This window comes from Amblyomma mixtum, chromosome 2 (assembly GCF_055824585.1).
Source record: "Amblyomma mixtum isolate Tamu chromosome 2, ASM5582458v1, whole genome shotgun sequence".
NCBI classification, from domain to species: domain Eukaryota; kingdom Metazoa; phylum Arthropoda; class Arachnida; order Ixodida; family Ixodidae; genus Amblyomma; species Amblyomma mixtum.
The window spans coordinates 300375215-300397341 of NC_143013.1; the positions used below are offsets into that span (position 1 = coordinate 300375215).

The window sequence follows — 22127 nt, forward strand, 5'->3', positions numbered from 1 at the left end:
GCCAACGTACGGTGTCCGACAGACCCAATTCCGAGGCAAGGCGCGCATTGTGGCCGCTGAGATTGGGGAGTACTACACATTTCTCAGGGAGTGCAGCGGGGCAGGAGAGAATGGAGAATCGAGGCGAGTGTCTTTCCAACCATATAGTCAATATCAGTGATACATTGGCTAAGATGTTTAATTACTTCTTGAACTGATGAGTCTTCTGGTTATTAATTTCTAAAAATGGGCAGGCGATCATACAATATGAGGCGGCTGATCTGAGTTAGTATTGGTTGAGTGCTTCACTTTTACACTGACTGCTTTCCCATTGCGTCTTTAAATTTGCTTTCGCCATTGGCTTTGATGGTTTTCTGGGGTTTAACGTCTCAAAGCGTCTCAGAGAGAGTGGGTGGGTGGGTGGTAGGTGGAAGGCGTTGTTTCGCCGGTGCACTGCTCGGAGGTTCCTCCATCGGAGGTTACCCTGGAGGATGAACCTTCCGACCAGGGAGGGTGCCCGGAAGGTGGAGGCCTTACACGTACAGACAGACAGCGCGTATTCGCCGAAAGAGGGCTATACTGCTAACGCAGTAATAACATCAATACATCGTGAGATAGCAAGCAACATTTCCTGCCTTTTTCAGCGCGTCTATAACACATGCATGTGCAGACCGAAACCGCGGTCTCGGCGCTACATCAGCTGCGGTATAATGCCTACAGTGCATCTGCGCATCCACTTCCCAGTGTTATGATCATGTGACGCTGGGCCCCCTACGCCCTATCGGGACCAGGATCGAAATTTCCTGCTGAAATCGCACTCGGGTTCCCTATGAGGACAAGATCCTCCATCCCTATCAGAACCGGGTTTTAATCCCGATCACGGCAATATGCTCTATCTGCATTGGAACCAAACGCTGATTCCCTATCAATACAAGGTAACCGTCCCTAATCGAAATTAGACTCCTCGTCCCTGCGAGGGGAGACCAAAATTCCCTACTGGCTCCAACCCACATTCGTACCACATTCGGATTCCCTTCCCACCCAGCACACGCTCGTGCTGACCTTTGTTGTTGGCAGCGGCGTTGGCGTGGCCTCCTGTCCTGGCGACCGCTGCGGGCGCCACAGAGGAGGCGGGCTCGGCCTTGACCAGTGCCGCCGCAGTGGCGGGGCAGAAGAATGCTCTGGTGGCCGCCACGGCGCCGGCCGTCTTCACCAGCACGGGCTTGCCGATGGTCGTCGTCACGGCCGCCGTGGGCACTGGTCTGCCGCCACTGGCCGCCGCTGTCGCCGACGCTGGCAGGGCCCGGCCTACGTAAAAGGGGCACAGCGGTTTACGCAGACATTTCGGCGCGACGTCTACGCACGGGACACGCACGCATTACAGCCACCGCAGTGCGGTTTGAGAGTATGGTGTGGAACTTCCTGCGCAGGCCGGGAAAAATCCTGCATACAGACGTGTGCACTTGTGTGCACTCAGTAGGCAAAACACTTGCTCTACGAACTTATGCTAACAGGTGCAGAAATCTCACGCATTGCCCCTTCCTACGTGGTTTCGCCAGCAGTGTACAGCGGTGTACAACACTGCGGAGGAGGACACGCGGATGCACAGAAAGCGCTTTTAGTGCAATGTGCGGCGCCCGTGCGCGTCATCCAGTAGCCGCGGACTTTTATTACGTCAGCACCAAGTGGCGCGTGGTACAGCCTTTGCCAAAAAGTGTCTAGCCCACCGAGTTTCCTTCTTAGCCGTGCAGCGGGGCTCGTCTTGTATCGACAGCGTTCCCAATTTTCCCGAAAGTGCGGGGGAGAGGGGGGGGGGGGAGAGGGGGGAGTTTTTGTCTATGCAGCTGCAAAGGTTGAAACTCACACAGTTAAGGAGCCCAACTACACGACTTCCAAGCAAATCGCAGGGGCTGTGTATTTTTGACAAAGGTTGTACGTGGCCCGTCACTGAGCTGCTCGCAACGATACAGTGAAGATTGGGTCGCCCAAAGCAATACTCGTAAGAGTTTTGCGGCCGCGAGCACTGGCGACGACTATACAGGAAGATCGGGAGTTTCACGCCCGTGAAGCAGAGCAAGTGTGTCAGCAGCGGGCTGATACTGACGTACGAGCTGACGATGCCCGGAAAAATGAAACAGCGCTAAGACCTGGAAGTGCGCGTCCGCACAGCCGATGCCGCCAGATGCAAGACGCACGTTCTGCTCTGCGTGCTCGGTTAGCGATATACTCTCAAAAATGCACCGAATGATCGAATTTCAGTGACGACATTAAGCAATGGCGTTACAGAGAGGTGAGGTTAATTAATCGACCAACTAGCGCTGAACTGCAGAGCATGCTTGATGGTCATCTGGTAATATACTTTCTTAGAAGGGTCTACAGACGTAAGAGAAGACGGCGCCATTTTCAAAGAACCGCGATTTTAATGCCGTACATACATCAGTCACAAAAGGCGGATGCTCTACACGAACAAGTTTCTGCTGTAGTGTCTTTATATTTTTCATCCTACCGCCGATAATGCGGCCCTACGTTTCAACCCCATACCACCCACAGTGTCACTGCGAAGCACGGAGGTCGTTATGGATGCGTCCAAGCAGCAACATCATCTTGTTCTTTTTATTTTTCCTACAGGCCAGCGTTGCATATGTGCTGCCGCACGTCGCTATGGTTATCCGTGGCTCGAGCTCCGAATCACGAGCGTCATTAACTGTATCAAGGTATGAGCATGAAAACAAAAACGCGTGTACAGCGCACACACATACCGCGCTCACTCGTTGCCGTCAATTTTAAAGCTCGCCTGAGCCGCCGCAGTGGCTCAGCGGTTATGGTGCTCGGCTGCTGACCCGAAAGACGCGGGTTCGATCCCGGCTGCGGCGGTGGAATTTCTTTGGAGGAGAAATTCTAGAGGCCCGTGTACTGTGCGATGTCAGCGCACGTTAAAGAATCCCAGGTGGTCGAAATTTCCGGAGCCCTCCACTACGGCGTCTCTCATAGCCTTAGTCGCTTTGGGACGTTAAACCCCAATAAACCGAACCAAAGCTCGCCTGAAGCGACGCATTCTGCTGGATGTACTGCGCGCGGCTGACGGTGGGCTCCGTGCGCACCGGGATACGTACTTGCTTGTACGGGCTCCACCATGCGGAAAACGTCGTCCCTATTGCCAGCATATATTTCTCCTGGAGTTTCTGCCGCGCGCGCTATTGATTTTTGAATTCTATCCGCGCAGGTCGTTGGCCCCTCAATAAGCACGTGTCTTTTTGTTCGCCTCTTTATTTCCAGCGCCAACAAGCCGGTCCAAGCAAGCTAGCGGCAATGCGTACGATGTAACAAAACTAATTTTACAACTAAAAACACGCCACTACGTCGAACGCGTTAGCCACAAAAGCAATCCATGTAGCCGTGGGATCAAACGCCGGAAACTACCGTAGGAGGAGTCCCGGTGATCGAAGAGTTCTATCGATTAGCGCCTTCTAAAATAGTTGAGGAATACAGAAAGGGCAAGGTGAGGGTGTTCCCGGGGGGCTGCTCTCCGTATAGGGCGCAGTGGAAGCCGCCATGCACGGCTGTTCGACACGCCATCGCGTACGGCTCAACAGACACGTGTCGACTGAAGCCGCTGTATTAAAGGATTCGAAGTCATGCAAATTCTGAGAAACTCTCAGCTACGGACAACCCACACGCGTCGAATGAGTTTAGAAGCTGACGCGAGAGTGAAGAGGTACCGGAGCGCTACCGGCGCGAGAAAAATGGGCACCCAGGTTCGGACTGAGCACACGTTGGCTACGCAGAGAACTTAGGCTTAATGTGCAGCGCCCGTTATTACACATGACGGGCGCTGCGAGTTTAGCCATGTGAGCCCTCATCTGTACAGTAAGTCACCCACTTAAAATAAACGCAGCTAAGCACCCTTCATCGAGTGCTCTCGTTATTCGACGATTTTCAGGACGCGGGCTACCCCTTTGCGCAACAGCACAATCTGAAAATTTTCGCGTACACATATCAGCGACCAGCTGGACAGTTCAGAACGATATGTAGTAGTGGCGACCCCCATACGTACGAAAAAGCGGAAAATATACTATATGGCAACAAGAGCTTATGGGTTACACACATGAACACAGAAGGAAAAAATTGGCAGAGGCTTAGCTTGGTTAAGCCCGGTAAGTTGCGAAAGCAGCGACATGGCCTGGTTGAAACACCCATGCAGTACGTGCTCTTCCCTTAAAGCACAAGAGAAGCGGCGTGGATCCGCTGGGACGACTGTGACGAGCCGAGCTGGGGCCCCAGTTTTGTCTGCGTCTGGCGTGACGTCAGCACAGCGAGCGTCTCCTCGCGGCAGCGGCGTGCAGCTGCTGCGCGGCGCGGCGTGGATCCGCTGGGACAGCAGCGACGAGCCGAGCTGGGGCCCCAGTTTTCTATCCGTCTAGCGTGACGTCACCACAGCTGCGCGGCGCGGCGTGGATCCGCTGGGACAGCAGCAACGAGCTGAGTTGGGCCCCAGTTTTCTATCCGTCTGGCGTGACGTCACAACAGAGGTCAAGCTAGAGGTCAAACGTGGATCCGCCGGTACGACGCTGAAGGCTCAAAACCTAGCGCAGTATTGCTTTCGCAATAAAAAGAGCACAAGATCGCCTGCAGTATGCCGCGAAATGCAGCGCGCTGGCAAATGAATTTGAGCTTTTGGAAGACGCTCGTGAGATATACTTTTGAAGCATGGAAATGACGCTTGCGCTATCGGGTTACTGCGCCCTTTCTACCGCGGTGGTGGCATGGTGGTATCAGAACTCGCCTCGAATGCGAGAGGTGCTGGGTTCGATCACCAGTTCCGCCGTTTATACTACACCGTTTACAAACTTGTACAAGCTTTGCCCTGGCTCGGTGGTCGGCTTGTCTGGGGAGGAATACTTGAGAAAAAAGCTGTTTGACCCAACCTCGCACCAACCGAAACGAGCTAGCCAAGACACTTTTCGGCCAAGCTGCCCGCGAGCCATTAAAAATGAGCCTATCATCATCGCCATTATTTCACAATTACCGGCCCTCGGAAGCGAGCTGCAAAGTGTCACGAAAGCCAAGGAAAGCCGCGAGATTTCATTCTATATCTTCACGGCGGAACCACTCGTTCAGGTAATTGAGCGCACACAGCCAACGTCACTTTCCATGAAGAAAGCCACATTTCTTTTTCAGAAATCCCCGGAAGGTCGCTGCTGCGGTGGCTAGCGCTAAACAATCTCAGCGCCTCCTTGGGTCGTACGGTAGCTACAAAGTACCCAAGAAACCACTCGCTCCTTCTTCACAACAAGCGGGAAAAACAAGACACTACAGTGGTGCTGCGGGCCTCAAGTACACAGTGCGCCCGTACACCGCCCCCTGTACTCAGCTACGCAGGGCGAGCGTTGCGGCGTCGTAACGCCGGCGCGGTCGCGTTCCGGGTCACAGGTCTAAGCGAAAATTAACGAGCGGAGACGCTCCCCGCCATCCGTTCTTCGTGGCGCGCCCGTTCCGCCATTTGCCCAGCTTCGCTCCCGACGCGAAAGGGCGTAGTCCGCAGCATCTTCCGCTCTCCGTCCTCTCTTGGCATCGCCGCTACATGTACGCTCTGGGCAAAAATAAATAAATAAAAAGATCGAGCAGTTCTGTTAGGATCGGCATCTGCCCCGTGAAAGGAGACAAGTTTGGCCGGCCTGTCTATAATCGAGACAATGGGCAGCAAAACTAAAATACCCCGCCCAACTTGTCTGCCCTCTTTCACTTCCTTGGGTTTGCCAGAAAGATGAAGTAGAAAGGAAACAGTGTTAGACGCGACAGCGCCTCCAAACAACAATGAACTGGAGGAAACTGCTGCTAGGAAATAAAATTCGAAAGAAAAGAGGAGGAGAAAATGATGCCACAGTGAGAAATACAAATAAAAAAGAGAGCGTTTAATATAACGCCCAGCAGAGGCACATGATGTTTTCGCGGAACACAAAAGAAACCCACGCAAGAAGCACATAAAGAGCGTCAATCATGCTTTCAGAGCAAACGCAACCCTGTTTTCGAACAGCGGGCAAAAAGAAGCTGGATGAGCGCGACGCAGAACTCTTGAAGTCTACAAAATAAAAAGGGGGGTGGGGGTGGGGGGGAAGACCATTTGCACTTCCTTCCTTTTCCGGGAAGAAGTGGCAGACAGACCAAGTTTTACAGTTCAAGCAGAGTAGTGCCCACACTTTATAAGCCCGGTGCAAGCTACCATAGCCTACTGGCAAGTAAGTACGCCGAACTAAACGCAACAACATGAAATACGCCCATCTCAGCTATGAAAGAAACCAAGAGAAATCGAGAAGAAAGAATATACAGGTACTTGCCATACAATTTCCTAAACCTCGGTCATGCCGATATGGTCACCTGTGATTTTTCGGTATACTTTTCAAACAACGTAGAGTTAAACCGCGCTTTGAAAATTACAAAAAAAGAGCTTAATTTCAAAGACTACCGTCATTCCCTACACCGCGCTAAGTTTGAGTGTCCCAACACAAGATCGCTCACTCCCCGGTCCATCACTTAAGAGCACCATTCTTAAAGCATGCACACTAACTCTAGAGAAAGCCCGTCCATACCACCGCCCAAGAAAATCCGGCATATCTTACTGCCGCTCCGTAACCAAGTACGAGTATGACGTGCTGAAAAAGCTGGACCTCCGGACTAGACGTGGGACTAAAATCTGTCTCTCGTAGCCTGAGTCGCGTTGGGACTTTGAACTCCATGAATCCATGACACCTAACAAAATATATTGATCCATTACTCGATCCCACCGAACGAATCTTCAAGTACTGCTTGGGAGCTACTGTCCCCGTAACGCACGGTCCCTGGGACCTTTAAAGTAAAATCAAAAGCGAACAATTTTCCTTCACTCTTCCGATGTCTTATTCCTTTATCAGCCAACTGCCAAAGCGGCAGCAGAGTACAGCATGAGACAAGTTTCCGTCCGCGCCAAAAAGGCAGCAACTGGCACACTGCCGATGGTTTTCGTCAGTGTCAAATGTGTCGTTGTTGCTACGGGCAGAAATGCGTTAGGGTCGCGCACCGCGCGAGAAACGACTCTCTGGGTGCCGACAAGGCAGGCTACTCTACACGGCAAGTGCCACAGACACGAACGTATACCAACCCACGAGAGAATTACACAGCGCAGCAAGAAAAACAAGGCTCCGCGAACTCTCGCCCGAGACGCCAAGGTCAGAGCGCGGCTACACGCTAAACCCAAGGGCGCGCGTACAACAAAAGACACGCCTGCGTGCAGGCCTGACGACGCAAGGAGCACAAATGGTTGTCTTTTTCAACCATCGATCGTGGAAGTGCGTTTCGCTCGGATGCGCAGGCGAGACACGGCGATGCGAGTAAACGAAGAAGAAAAAGAAAACAACGAAAAGAGACTCTAGACTGCGCAGCGTACGGGTTAAGACACCGCGCCGCTGTAAAGCGGCAAGTTTCCTTTTGTTCTCGGTCGAAAGAAAAAGTAAGATAAGCACTAGAAGCGGCGGAGAAACTTTGAGCCCAAAGGCGAACGCAAAAGCGGGAGCATGGCAAGTGTATAGGCGCATTAGGGCACGGAGCCAAGACCATCGATCTTGGGAGCGCGCTAAATCTAAATTCGATCGCAAAAACGCGACAGGGCCGTTGTTGTGTACTTTTCTCTGGCTACGGGCGCAATGTAACACACGCCCCGGAAAAGGCGATTTACAACAGACCCAGAATAAAATGAACGATAACGCTTCTGTTTTCAGAGAAAAAGAAAAAAAAAAGCAATGATCTCGGAGTAACGGGAAGGTAGAGAGCGAGGGCGTAATGACAAAATTAGCCTTACCTATTAACAAAAAATCGAAGAAGACGCTCCTTTCGTCAATTTCAGAAGAAACTCAAGCAGTAGAGCGCGAGGTGAAAAGTTGCCTCTAGCGAAGTGGGGTCGTTCCCTGCGTCTTTTCGCTATGTCACGCCGTCTTCGTTATCATCATTACCATGGCAACACCGAAACCAGGATTGATACTAAAAAGAATTAAATAGCCCGTGTGATCCAGGATATGTGGATGCCGCCGAATTTACTATATCGCTAAAAAGAACCGAACATAACTTGCTTCGTACCGGCGTTCGCTCATGGATTCGTTTGGCTTGGTTTGGTTCGGTTTGGTTCGGTTTGGTTTGGTTTGGTTTATGGAGTTTAACGTCCCAAAGCGAGTCAGGCTATAAGGGACGCCGCAGTGAAGGGCTCCGAAATATCGACCTACACGGGGTTCTTTAACACGCGCTATATAGAAATAGAGCCTCCAGCATTTTGCCTCCATCGATATGCGATCGCCGCGGCCGGGCTCAAACCGGCGTATTTCTTGTGAGCAGCCGAGCTCCACAACTACTGAGCCATTGCGGCGTTAAAGAGATTTATTGTTTTGTACTTTTTTCACGTGATGGCTTTCACAGCAGCCCAAATGGCACAAGCACGGAAGAGTACGAGACTTTGGGTAACAAATATCACTTTTTTTTTTTTTCGGTAACTTAAGAAGAGCTGTTAGAGCATGCACGGTTTACTCGACTGCGTGAACCTCTTTGCGCCGCGCTGAATTTCACGTTTTGGAAAATAACTTTACAGCGTCTGTCAACAAGTTTGCAAGTTCTTATTTCTTATCCTTCCCTTTAGTTTTCCAAACAATCCACACAATATGACGATGCAATCAAGATAAGGAGCAAATAATTTATTCAAGGCAACCCAGAATCTCTCAGCCGTCTGCGATGCTTCAGGAACAACTTTCAGAGCCTGCATGATAAAGCTTCTGCACGTTGTAGATTCGTACGTGCAGGCACTGCTCGCTAGTGGTGCGACGAAGCAACGTGAGCAAGACAACGTGAAGCGCAATACAACGGGCATCAAAAGACTGGGGTCAAAGCATCAGTGCTTCCAGTACAGAGTCGTTCAATGCAACCAACGTTAATGTAGACACATCTGGTGGGGCCCCAACTGCCGAGTTAACTGCAGGTCGCTGACCGCAGCGACAGCAGCGAACAGCACGATTCATTGAATTGCGAACGACGGAGCACGCAGCGTCCGGTAAATGCTCATCTCCCAAGCGCCAGCCGCAAGAGTGCTTTCCCTTAATATCATAGTGCCTGCGGCGGAGCACCCTTTACAGGCGCAAGCACAAGAATTCGAATCTGCTACCGCAGTCTTGCATATGCGACAGCAAATGTTATCTTTGCTCGCGCCACACGCGCTATCACAGCCTCTCAGGATATCGTGCGTCACTGGATCATGGCCTTGTTGACAGTAAGCACTAAAAATCATTTGCACTGCAACACGCATTGCAACGCACCTGAACCGTACTTCGCATATGCCTTGGTGCAGCGCAGTACCTCCAACATATACAAGGCGCATGCTCCACTGCTGCCGTAACCATTCAGCCATGATAGGCGGCAAGAAAAGAAGGTCAATACTCATACAATCAGAAGACGAAGGGCAACATAGATTCATCCTCTTCCGATCCTTGATTACTTTTTTTCCATTCCCCAATTTTGTTCTCTGCATGACAGCAGTCTCAGCTCCGACTGTGATGTTACATTATAGGGTCCCGGGTCAAGTCTCCGGTCTGATAAATTGAATCTTGACAGCGGTTGCTGTGCGGACGCCTCCACTAATATTTCGGCTCACGTCTGCGAAAACCCACCGCGTTTGACCACTGCGTTTTCAGAAAAGAAAAAAAAAACAGAATAGGCCGGGAGAGAGGCGCGGGGTTGGAGGAGCTAGCTCAGTACATGTTAACGGAATCAAGAAATGAAGAAACTCAGTACACTCTAGAGAAAGCGTATAAAAAAAGGAAAGAAAAGGCGGTAGGTCCCGTGGCACATCTAAGGCAGTCGCTTTCGCCCCGTTGCTCCAACAATTTCCCGGCGAGATGTAGACGTCAAGAGCGCGTCGCACTTGCGCGTTTTGTTCTGTTCGGTCCCCGCTATGATCTCATCACTTTCCACGTGATTCAGTTCCTTTTTTCCCTCTCTCTTTTCCTTTCTCTGCTTTACCAATTCAATTACTTTACTCTTCAGTTTCCTCGTCAGAACTGCTACCTTTCCCGCTTCAATCTGTCCCGAAAGAACAAAAAGGGGCAAAAACAGAGAGAAACGAAGGGAGTGTTTCTGTTCACGTCCTGCTCCTTCAGCTACAACGCACCACCAATTTCTTCCCGAATTCGCGCTCCATCGTCCTTCGCCAAACGTGCGCGGATGGGTCGCGCTGGTCAGCCCAGTGCAAAGCGTCCTCCCGAATTTTTTTCCTCCTTTCTCCAACCGCAAAACTGGCCGATGGCGCTGCTGCTGACAGGAGAAGGAACACGCCGCAGAACGTGGCTGCTTTGACAACGCGTTTTTGCCGACTTCGTTGCGAGCAGCAAAGAGCGGCCCCTTGCGCGCGCGCGGCATTTGTAAACAAACGGGCCGGAGCTGTTCCTGCCACCCGGCCCCGTCTCGAAAAGCGATGGACGCCATTTGTACGCAGAAAACAGAGGAGAAACAGCGCAGGGAAGAACGGGGAAGATGGGGAATGGGAGGGAACAAAAATGGGGACGAGCGGGGGAAATAATCTGGAAGCGAGCCGCGAAGAGAGGAGCCCATGAGCGGGGAAGCAGAACGGATGAACGAATGCGGCAGAAAAGCTACGATAGGTGCGTAGAGGAAACGTGAAAAAAAGTAACAGAGAAAAAAGGAAACAACGGGAGTATAAACAGGAAGCAAGAACGACGATGAAAGAAAACAAAACAGATGGAACACGAGAGCTAAGCTTAACACCGGCAACAGCATTTCGAATGGGAAAGACCACATACGAGGCATCGGAGCGCAGCATCGGAGCACAGAGCGAAGGTATATGCACGAAAATTGGAACAGAAATGAAATGATGGGAGTAAAGGCACTAAAGAAGACATATAAGAGACTCGAAACAATGTAAGCGTGCGAACGTGCGCGAGAGAATGTTTTTGCAGGCTAGTTGGTGCATTACTGGAATTGGTTTTTAGCGCAAAAAGACAAAAGCAAATGGAGTGTCAATAAAACCTGAGTTGTTAGCTAGCGCTCTGTCCTGTCAAGTTGGTTCTCTCCTGTGCTGTCTTTCTGCGCTAAAAAAGAAATTCCAGAAACGTGCCCGCCTTCTACAAATAAAAGTAGCACAGCCGTGGCATATCATGCTCAATTTCTCCTTACATATGCAAGAGTTCCTCTCGACGTATAAAAGCACCGTTCATATTCAATTCTTATAAAACTAAATACCCAGGCACGAACACCCATCTTCAAACAAAAAAAAAGAAAAGAAAAACAGCGGAATTCAGGCAACGCGTGTGCGTGCTGAAAGACAACATACTGGTCACCATTTCGGGAAATGTTGCTAATGGTCTCAACGTGTCTCTGTCCCCATAAAAAAAATAGCGTGTTGCCACAGTAGCAGACGACCGCCAGCCAAAGGCGGTTACTCGGTTTCGGGAACTAAGCGCTAAACAAGAAAAAGTAGAAAAGAAAGTTTATGAGGCGAACAATTAGAATTTGCAAGACCTGACCAGCGTGCTACGAACAACGCCAAAATAAGTAAGCAACTGTTTCCAAAGAAAAAACGTGGGTGACATCAGAAGGCCAGAAGTGGCAAAGTTCCAATTCAGAGTTAGCAATACTGTTGGCATATCGAACTTATCGAACTTAAAAAGAAAATCGTAAGGGGGTGGGGGGTCGGAAACTGTGCGCAGCTGTTTAGAAGAAGTACACGCATTAAAAAAAACGTACTCAGGGCTTAAAATCGACGCAACTGATTTCTCGAAAAAGACTATCGTGAAAACCCGCGATGATTTTCCTTTTTCAAAAAAGCCCCCTCTCCACTTCCTATAGAACATCCCATCGTCGCAAGCCCACGGAACATCAAAAGGTGTTTTGCGAACGCAATAACAGCCCGGTTTTTATCACCGTTTCACCAGCATCCACTGTGACCAACCTAAGCTGCCGGAGCTAGGCACACAAAGGCACAACATCCGATTTCGCCCGCGCCATGGGCAGCATCAAGCATAAAATCGGTGCCGGCACTTTGCCGCGAGCCCCAGCGAAAGCCATAACTTCGCTGCCGCCGATCGTAAAAGCGAAATGCGGCGGATGCAGGTGACGCTGCGTGGGAGCGCGGGGCTCAGGGAGCCTGGGACACGGAGGAGACGTTCCTCGGTTCCATGCGAGGTGACTCTGCGAGGCTAAGCCTTAAGCTTAAAGCGTGAAAACTGAACGCCGCTACCGCATAGTACAAGCGTGTGGAAAACAGGTCCTACACCTGCGCCCTATCCCACTAGAATAGTCAGTCCTACGGCGGCATGGCAACGCTCATAGACTCTCGCACGGTGACGTATCTCACACGTTTCATATGGCATGTACTCGCTTTTCCCCCAAAACACGTTTTACCAAACTTGACAGAATCAAAAGTTTGTGTCAACAAGCTCTGTCTAAGGAATGCTGGAAACGGTGTGAATATATCAACTGTCTTCTTGCCTGCTTCTTTTTGCCTTTTGCTTCTTTTTGGCGTTGTTCATTTCGAGTTCACTTGGTGCTCTGTCATTGGCCACTCAGATATAGACGCGGCTTTCAAGAGTCTGTGGGAAGCGACACGGCCATTGGGTGGTTGGCGACCAGACCTCCCCATTGGCTGCAATTTGCAGCCAATGGTAAAGACCGGCCGGCCACCAGCTATGGCCGGGCCGCTTCTCACAGACTTTATAAAGTCGCGGGGAATATCTGAGTGACCAATGGCAAAGCACCAAGCAGACAACAGAAAATGGACAATACGGCACCTATAGTAACATTAAGGCTTGCACTCTGCTTGGACTGTAAAAAACAGGTAATAGCAGAACAAGATGGAAATTTGGGCTTGTTGGTAGTGCATTTTACAAAAAAGACATAGCGCGGAAGGACAGGATGAAGAAAGACAAGACAAGAAGACCACTAACTGACAATACTAAAAATGTTACATGCAGTTGATATTAATAATTAGATTTTTGCTCAGGTCAACAGAAGCGAAGGCAATAACGCAGTGTATAGAATGTTAAAGATGCTTTAGTTCAACTTCTAATCAAGAACTTGAATTATCGCTAACGATCAAGCGAACAAGGGTGTGATATGTAGCGTTGTTACAAATTCCTTGGAAAACGGGCATCACACAAAGACCACTCTTTCGATGCAAAGCTAAAACACATCCCACATGTCAAATAAATATAAATGAGAACATTTCCTCGGTACTAAGTCAAAAACTACTGCCCAGTATGAGCAACAAACATGCTTGCTTGCTATATTTCAGTTCTCGGTATATATGGTCATCATAATGCCCCTTATCTTCAATGCGGAAGTAAAATGAACTCGCTTGTCAAGCACTAACTAAGCGTTCCTTTTCGTTCCGGATGTATGTACAAGTACGTGCTTGCGTCAGCAAACGCAAGTCGCGTGCAGTCACAGCCAGGCACGAGTGTTCCCCATCTCCTTCGTTTTCTTCCCAAGGGGCAAAGACGAGCAAAACAGTGACAACACGACAGGCGAGCGACCCCAGCAACAAGGAAAACACGCGTTCCTCCGAATTCGCGACGACGCCGACAGTGTGTTGCGCAGATAATGTTTCTTCCAGCGAGGCACCCCACGGTGCAATCCACGCACAAAACAACCGTGATGCAAGCGATGGCACGCGCGTCCGCCCCAGATGCACATGTCCTCGTCGACACGAACAAGAAAAGATAGACAGCAGGTAAGAAAAAAAAAAGACGAGGGAAAAAGAAAGTGAAAAGGCGCACGAGCTGAGAAGAGGCTCGAAGAGAAGAAAGATGCTCGAGAGGGAAGAGGCGTGGGAGGGACCTCGACGGGGTTTCCTGGTAGCGCTCGGTGGGCAGCAGAGGCCGACAAAGAGCATCTCTGTGCTCGTAAATAAACTCGCGCGCCAAGCACAACAGTCGTCCCTGAGCAAAAAGCACCGAGAGAGAGAGAGAGAGAGTGCAATGGCGTTTCTCGCGCCGGGAAAGGAAGCGGGCATGAAAGGGGTTTCGCCCTCGCCCTTTCTCAAACCACTCTGTTTTCCACGCCTCACTGCAAAGCGTTCGCTTCGCTCTTGTTCCCCCGTTAACTCCGTTTTCTTGTGCCCAGAAACTAGCGCACAACGTTCTCCTGTTACGTTCTCTCCAGTGAAGGCAGAAAAAAAAAGGGGGAGGGGGGGGGGGATGGAAGCCTAATGTTCTCGGGCGCTCACAACAAACCCTGAAACACGTTACCATAACGCACTATCACGATGGAAAGGAAGGCGAACAACGAGGCGCCTACGCGCTCCCTGTTCGAATTCCTTCTGATGGCGCTGTTACGTGGGTGGTAAGAAAAAGACATTAGAGTGGTCCTAGACTACGACATCGGTTAGCAATGGCGACTGCACGCACAAGCCAAACAAGACGCTATCGCCATAAACCCTAGGCAACCCTAGCTTGAGGCGGATACGCGAGGAATACTAAGGACTAGAAAACGAATGGAACGGGACAGCTGGAATATTAAGTTGCCGGGAAAAGCTGACGTCAACCAAAGCAGAGTAGCTACCGTTGAGTTATTCTGCGCTCTAGGCAGTGGGAAAAGGTTGAAGAGGGGAGGGGGCAACAAGACAGAAAGATGGAGCAGCCGACCAGTGGCAGCAAAAGAAAAGAGGTAAGAACAAACGCACGCGATAACCAAAAGGCGCGTTATCGTGGCGACCACCCGCGCCCCTAGCACGACGGCGTGCACCGCGAGCAGAGTGATTTCAACGTTGTCCGGGCTGTCCCGCGCACACCGCAGTCAATCTCGTTTGGCGGTTCCGCCGCACGCTTCCCACGCGCATGGCGGCGGCACCATCGCACCGCCCGCGGCGACTGCAGCCACTGGCGCTGTGCACACGGCAAGAACCTGATTCGATGTCGCAGCACAGAGCGCACGCCCACCAAACTATGCCGCCCTTCTTCCCTGACGCTACGCAGGACCCGCGACATCGCGACGCTGCAGTTGTGGTTAGGTGGGGGCAGGAAATCATGCTGGCCGAAAAGGAAGTCTGTACTAACAGAAGAACCTTTAGTGAAGAGGACTCAGTGTACACAGCGCTCAATTTCGGTTGTACTAAGGACTGACGCTGAGCGGGTAGGCTTATATACTTAGCGAAACAGCGCAAACACGGAGGAACACAGGGGAGACAGGAGAAACACTAGTGCTCGTGTATCCGTTCCTTTGTGGTCCCGGCTGCCTTCCGCGACTACCTCGCTTTTCAGCCCGCACAAACTGCGCTGCGACGACTACGGCTGCTAAAGCGAAACCCGTCCAATACCAAGCCATCAAAATGCGTTTGAGCGCATTCAGAGAATCCAGCGAGCAAATCGGGTCGTTGGGAGGCGAAAAAAAATGGCTCTACTGTTTGGCAACACACTCGAAACTATTTTGCATCTCAACAGACGTTTCCCTCCCCTCGTCGGTAGTGTGACTAGGTAATGAGCCAAGTATCCGAAGGGCTGGCAGTCACGAAACGAAAAAAAAAATATTAAGAAAGGAAATTCAAAGACGAGGCATGGCATGTGCAACTGAAACCAACTTAACTCGCAGAGGAGGCTGCAGGGCCCAGTACTATATCCGTTCACTGGCTCCCGCGGTCTCATGTCTCATGTAATATGCCGTCATACACTCTCGAACACCGTGTGACATATAGGCGGTTTTAGCCGTCAGCTAAAACCGAACATTACTGACGCTTCAAATAAATTATATTCCACAGTGGCTATCGCTACTCTTTCTCTTTAAAAAGCAAATAACCTACATTTCCTCCTTATTTAGGCCTACCTGTAATAACAGTCACCTCTAGAGACTACAAATTCGTCGTCGCAAGTATACGCGGAGATTTGACGGTTCGCATATGGCTACCGTGATTAACAAGATCTGAGTAATGAAATAGCCGACATCTTACAAGTTACAGGGTAATTATATGTAAAAAAATATAACATTTGTAACGCTGCCATATGCACCACACGAAAGATAACATGACAAAAAAAAAACACGAATCTGTTCGGCTTACAAGGACACTTCCTACACCCCTCTTCCCTCGATTTTGCAGTGGGCTTTCGCGTCCCGCGCACCGCGTCAAACGACATGCCTTCACGTCTCTCGTCCAGTCATTTCCTTTTGTGCTACCCGCCCCAAAACCGGATCCTCGCTTACCGTATTGTAATAACTCTGCCTATCCACACTGAGCACGAGGAGTATATTCATCGCCCAGAATAGGACGAGCTCCATCGAGACGCTCTTAAAGGGCACCGGATGCGCAGTTTCCCGCTTTTGAAAAACTCCCGAGCTGCGCCGGAGCCGTCTCTCTTCTAAAACGGGGAAGGACAGCAGTCGGCAAACACGGAAAAATCTAATTACGCTCCCTCGACTCCTCTCGTGCGCTTCGAGTTAGTCCCAATTTGGGTAGGCGCGCAACAGGGACGCTGGAAACAATCGCCGATCCGCTTGCTGGCCCCGTCAGACAAACACCGCACAGTCGCTGCTGCGCTGGGTACGCGATTAGAACGCCGCGTGGTGACGCAGCGATGAGGAACGAGAAGGAACGGCACACCGCGGAATCTTCAGAGAAGGAAGCTCGCCAGAGAATTGCGCTACCGGCGGGGCTCGCCGCCGAGTCGAGCGGGGAGCCGCAGTGATTCGGTTAGGCGCGGCTTGGCGAAGTTGCCACTAGAATGCGCAAATGGTCAAAGCTGCTTTAGGGCGTTAGCTCGACTGGTCGCGTTTCGAGCCTCCGAGTTATGCTGATTAAACGAATAGATCCAAAATGGCGGCCTCCATAACAACGACACTGTATCCTAGTAGTTGCCATGGTAACCGAGGTGGTTACATAATGGAATTAAATAACAACAGGTGGCAGCGTGATGCCCGAGCATCACAACTGGAAATTAAACTACGTCGATCTTGCATATCTATCCTTCTCTGGCAGGCGTTGAAGTCCAGCCACTTAGCCCCGACATTAATGTAAAATTTGTGGGCCAACCGGCTGCCGCACAGTGTTCGGGGTGGTGGCATAAGATTTCGCGTTTCGTGCAGCGTAAACAAAGCAGTTAAGTTAGAGCCTAGCTAGCGGCAGGAATTCAAACTGGCCACCTATGTTAGGTGCGTTAACTCTCGATATTCGATCGCTTCCTCAGCGTCGCCTCACTTTTTTTCTTTTTGTTGACGAAGACAGGGGCAACGCAAAACAGCTTCGCGCGGCGGTCACGCCGTCACGAGCTAATACCATCTCTATACAGAACCATAGCACGCCTAGAGAGATGAACTGACAAGAATAACTGGTAGAAATGGAGGGTCGAGATGAAAGGCGCGGTGAAAAGCATATAAACCAATGAGGCTGGGGACTATTGACACCAAAGAAAGCTACAGTGGAACTATTGTGAAAAATACAGCAGAATAAGCTACAGAATACAAAATACCAGACAACCAGTCATTTAATGAGCATAAAAGAATCTTTGCTGCCTCAAAAAATTAAGGCATTTATGGGAGGGTAATTTTTATTTAGATAAAAAAGACTACATAAACTACCTCAGGGAAGCTAGGAAACTTGCACAGCAACTTTAGTACACACCATGTACGCTGCGTGATCACCCAGGGCGATGAAAATCCTGAGCGCTAACTGAAGCAACGAAGAAAGAAGAAAGATCGTAAACTCGCTCCTGGTTTTTACCACTCTTATACCTTCGAACGGTACACCCTATACACAAGCTGCAACTTAACACTACATTTGCAAGGTACCGAAAAATACGAAGGTTCGATGGGGTTTGTCACTCGTAATTTGTTTTCACTAAAACACCATACGCACGTCCAATTAAGAAACAAGGAGGACAGTGACCTAGAAACAATCTGAACCTAAACAAAAAGTCATTCGCATGCCAGGAGCAACACACCTGAACTAAAGGGAATAACACATGTAACGGACAAAATGAAAAACACTTTACGCCGTGGGTCGTTCTAACAAACGCTAATTAGTTTTATTTCAGCCTTGACAAGTCGCCAACAGACCTGAAAGAAAGTATGCTTTTGAGGGCCGCCACTTCCCGTAGTACGTAAACAGAAGAGGTCATAACGTCTTAAATGATTAAGCAATTTCAAGATATTTTCAAACGAATCTCTGCCCTGAATCTGTAAACCAGCAAATCCGCCATTTTCTATTTTTCTTCTACTATTTCTTCACGGCCACAGCCCTACGCAGCACCGCTTGTGCGACGTCCAAAGTGAAATATTGGTAGGCCCTCGCATCATGTCAGTACAGAAAACGATAAAAAAAAAACTAATAATCAAGGCTCAACGGGAAGAAAAACGAAGCAGCCTGCTCGCGACAGCTTCCTCCAACGAAAAAAGATAGACGAGGGTATGCGCTTCCGGTACGCGAAGAAAACAAAAACAAAGTCGATAAAAGAGAGGAAGGAAAGAGTGCAAGTCTGCAAACAACACTCGACGCGCAGCAAGCACGTACGCATTGAGACGCGCCTGCAAGAAACTTTCCACGCACGAGTCCCACAGCCGTCTTTCTTATTCCTTTCCGGCGGCTCCAAGTGTTCCGGCTACGTGCGCCCAACTCCTGACGTCTCGGCCCTTCTCTGCACGACCAACGACCGTCCTCGCGCGCGCGCGACGGCGTGCATGCCTGCATGCGCAGCAGTTACGTGTGTTTATGTTAGCGCTGAGGATGCACAGATGAAAGGAAGCGTCTGAGGTTCACTGAAAGAACGAGAGGGGGCAAAAGGAAAGCGCCGGCACCCCGGCAGGACGCATCCTTACGAGTGCTCCGGGCAAATGAAGCGAGAAATTCCTGGGATTCGGGGCCGCGCTCGACCGCCGGATACAAAAGCAGAAAGAAGACATTCGCCGAGAGGGCGCGCGGCTTCCGACGCGGCGCGAGAAGGAAAAGGAGTGACTGAGACGAGGGGCAAGAAGAACAAGAAGGACGTGAAGACCCTTTCTACCCCACCCGGCTCGGGCCGAGCCCTCATTCGCGGCGGGAGGCCACACACACGCATGCACGGCTCGCATTCAGAGCGAAATGAAAGCGGCCGCCAACGTGGCAGCAAGAGATGCGGTGCGGAGCAAACAGGACGCAGAAAAGAACAAAAGAGGCGGCAACACGTAGAAAAGACGGAAAAATCAAACAAAAATAAACGCAGTAGTATAAGCAGAAAAAAAAGAAATGAAAATACTGGCGGCGTAGTCATCAAAACACCGGCGCCAGAAGGCCTGCAGCTCGGAAGGAAAGAGGGCAGAGATACAGGAAGAGAGGGAGTTCCCGTGTGTCTGTTTCTTTTGCAACCGGCTGGAAGGGTTTGAGAATAGAAAAAAAAAACAACTTGCACGTAAAGGGGGCGGGGGCTGAAGGGGGAACATAACGCCAAGGAGGTGGGATAGAAAAAGTGACGCCACACAGCGGCCCGCAGAAAAAGCTCCTGCCGGAAACAAGACAGGTCGCTCCCTTGTCCCGTACATAAGAGAGGGCGCAAACCTCACATATACAGCGAGCCCGCCGCGCGGTTCTGTTTTCCCAGATTCGCTCGCTCGCGAGGCGCCCCGCTGCTCCGCTCAGTTTTCCGCGTGGATGCCCTCTTCTTCGGGAGGAGGTATCGGCCTTGTTAGGCGATTCGGTCTTTTCTCGCGAGGCGCGCCGGCAGCGGCGCCGGGCTTAAATTACGATGTTATTCGCCCGCGTCAGGGGTGCCTGCGCGTGACCCACGAAAGAAACCAGGATGGAGCTGAATGCAGGGGAGAAACTCGAGAGCGCGGTCTTCGCTGCTTCCTGCAAAATGTTGCACCCCCGGCCTTCCGGTATAGCGGGAACGGTTACAAAACGGACTTCGGATTTCGCAGATGTGTAAGCTTTTGCAATGGAGAGCGAAGCACAGAAGAGCACACAGCGCACAGCACAGAACAGCAGAGCACATATTAGCGTACTACTGAATAGTTTAATCACGCCCAGACGAAGAAAAGTTGCCTTGCCGGAACGTTGGCAAGTACCCTGAGGCTTTCCCCTCCCTTGTTCACTTTTTTTTTTCTTTATTGTTTTTCTTTCTACAGAAAGAGGCAGCCGAGGCAAAAGGCTGAAAAGCCTGACGAGACCTTGGCACCCTAACAGTCTGACAGAGAAGACGGGTGAAATAACAGAAGCACAGCACAATTAGTACATACATGTGTAGAAATGTACACACGCAAGAGCTGCCGGAACACAAACTATACAGCGAGAATCAAATGACCAACATAACCACAATTATATATACAAGCAAGATCAATTGCATGCATGCAATAATAAACTGCAGACGTGGGTGGATCGGCGCCCTAATGTCACTCACGAACAAAGCCTTCCGAAGGAAGTTTTAGAGGGAACAAAAATCAACATTGTTGGCAATTAGGTGTTGTTTAATGTTTCTTTTAAATGTAGCATTGCTGACCGAAAGGTCAATGTCCTGTTTGAACCTATTGAGAAGAGAGGGAACTTGGTAAATTAGTGTTTGTTTGCCATAGTTTGTTCGAACTTTAGGAATAAACTTTCTGTGGATTCGAAGGTCGTATCCTACTGAGTTGTTACCAGGAATTTCTACATGTAATTTCTGCTGATGGATATACTGTAACAAACGAAAGTGATAAATCTGATTGGCTTTAAGCATACTGTGCTTCTGGTATAGCGGTGCCGTATGCAGATATTGTGGGTTTCCGTAGTATCCTTCAATTGCTCTTAGTGCCCTTTTTTGTACGACAATGAGCCGGTTTAGGTTTTTATGCGTTGTTGTGCCCCAAATAAGAATGCACTACGTGAGTCGCGAATAAAACAGTGCATAATATAATAGACGCTTGACAGAGACAGGTACTAAACCAGCGATTTTATACAGGCATCCGGCTAGTTTACTTAGATCTTTAACTAGACTGGCAATATGAGTGTTTCAAGAGTTGTATTAAACCAAACACCAAGAAATTTTTGGCAGCCACTTGTTTTAGTTGTGTATTTTCATATCTGACATTTAAAACATACCGTTCAAGAGTATTCATTAGTCGGAATATAATGTAATTTGTTTAAGAAAGATTTAAAGTTAGTTTGTTAATCTGTAGCCAAATATGCAACTTTCTAAGATACAAATTTACCAACAGTTCTAAAGTGCGCAGCGAACGGTCTGTGAAGAATACATTGGCGTCATCTGCATACATTACGAGGTCAGAAGATTCTGGTATCAGAGAGATATCATTAACGTATATAATAAGCAAGAGAGGTCCTAATATCGATCCCTGAGGAACGCCCTGCATGAGAACTAATTTGTCGGAACAGGTACTATTCACCGCGACATGCTGTAATCTATTACTTAATTAACTCATCAGCAGATTACAAGCTATTCCTCTCACACCATAGGCAGATAGCTTTCGCAGAAGGATGCCATGCTGAACGCAGTCAAATGTTTTGCGAAAGTCTAAAAATAGTCCCAATGTGTATCTATGGTGTTCAATATTTTCAATGATTCTGTCTTTGACGGTTAATAATGCTTGTACTGTAGATTTGCCTTTCATGCATCCCTGCTGAGAGAGAGTTATGACATTATACTTTGAAAAAAAAATACTTTTAGCCTACAGTTTATGACAGTTTCAAATACTTTAGATAGTACCGGCAAAACAGAGATTGGGCGGTAATCGGAAATTTCATTTCTATCTCATCCTTTATAAACAGGACGTACACGCGCTATCTTCGGGTGATTTGGGAATACACCACTTTCTGTGATTATCAACAACCATTTGTCTGACCTGTTTATACCATGGACTGAATAGTTTAGTATGATAAAGTAAAGCGCAATACACATCACTACTCCATAGCAAAGAATTGCATAGCAGACTATAGCGCAGTAGTCCGATTAATTATATTGCACTCGGCGAGCAGAGCTTTGGCGACGTATATGCATGCATCGTCATCTAATGCGAAATCTGTTGTACTCCTCAATACAACCTGCAACGCACAATATGTGGTCAGGGCCCGGCGGAAATTAAAAGTTGAGATGAGTTGAAAGTCCTTCATCAAATAAGGAAGGTCGCTCCGTCCCATGTCCATGGGACGGGGTAACAAGGAATAGGCACAGTACTCA

At 49.6% G+C, this 22127-nt stretch overlaps 1 protein-coding gene across 9 annotated transcripts in view; it reads right to left on the minus strand.

Moving 5' to 3' along the window:
* The window catches only part of Camta (Calmodulin-binding transcription activator), a 469187-nt gene that overhangs the window by 348203 nt on the left and 98857 nt on the right, over window positions 1–22127 (minus strand). For all 9 annotated transcript variants that reach the window (XM_089574641.1, XM_089574637.1, XM_089574635.1 and 6 more), the window contains exon 2: window positions 1042–1287. In XM_089574641.1, coding sequence (XP_089430767.1) covers window positions 1042–1287 — 246 coding nt within the window. The remainder of the gene's footprint in view (window positions 1–1041; window positions 1288–22127) is intronic.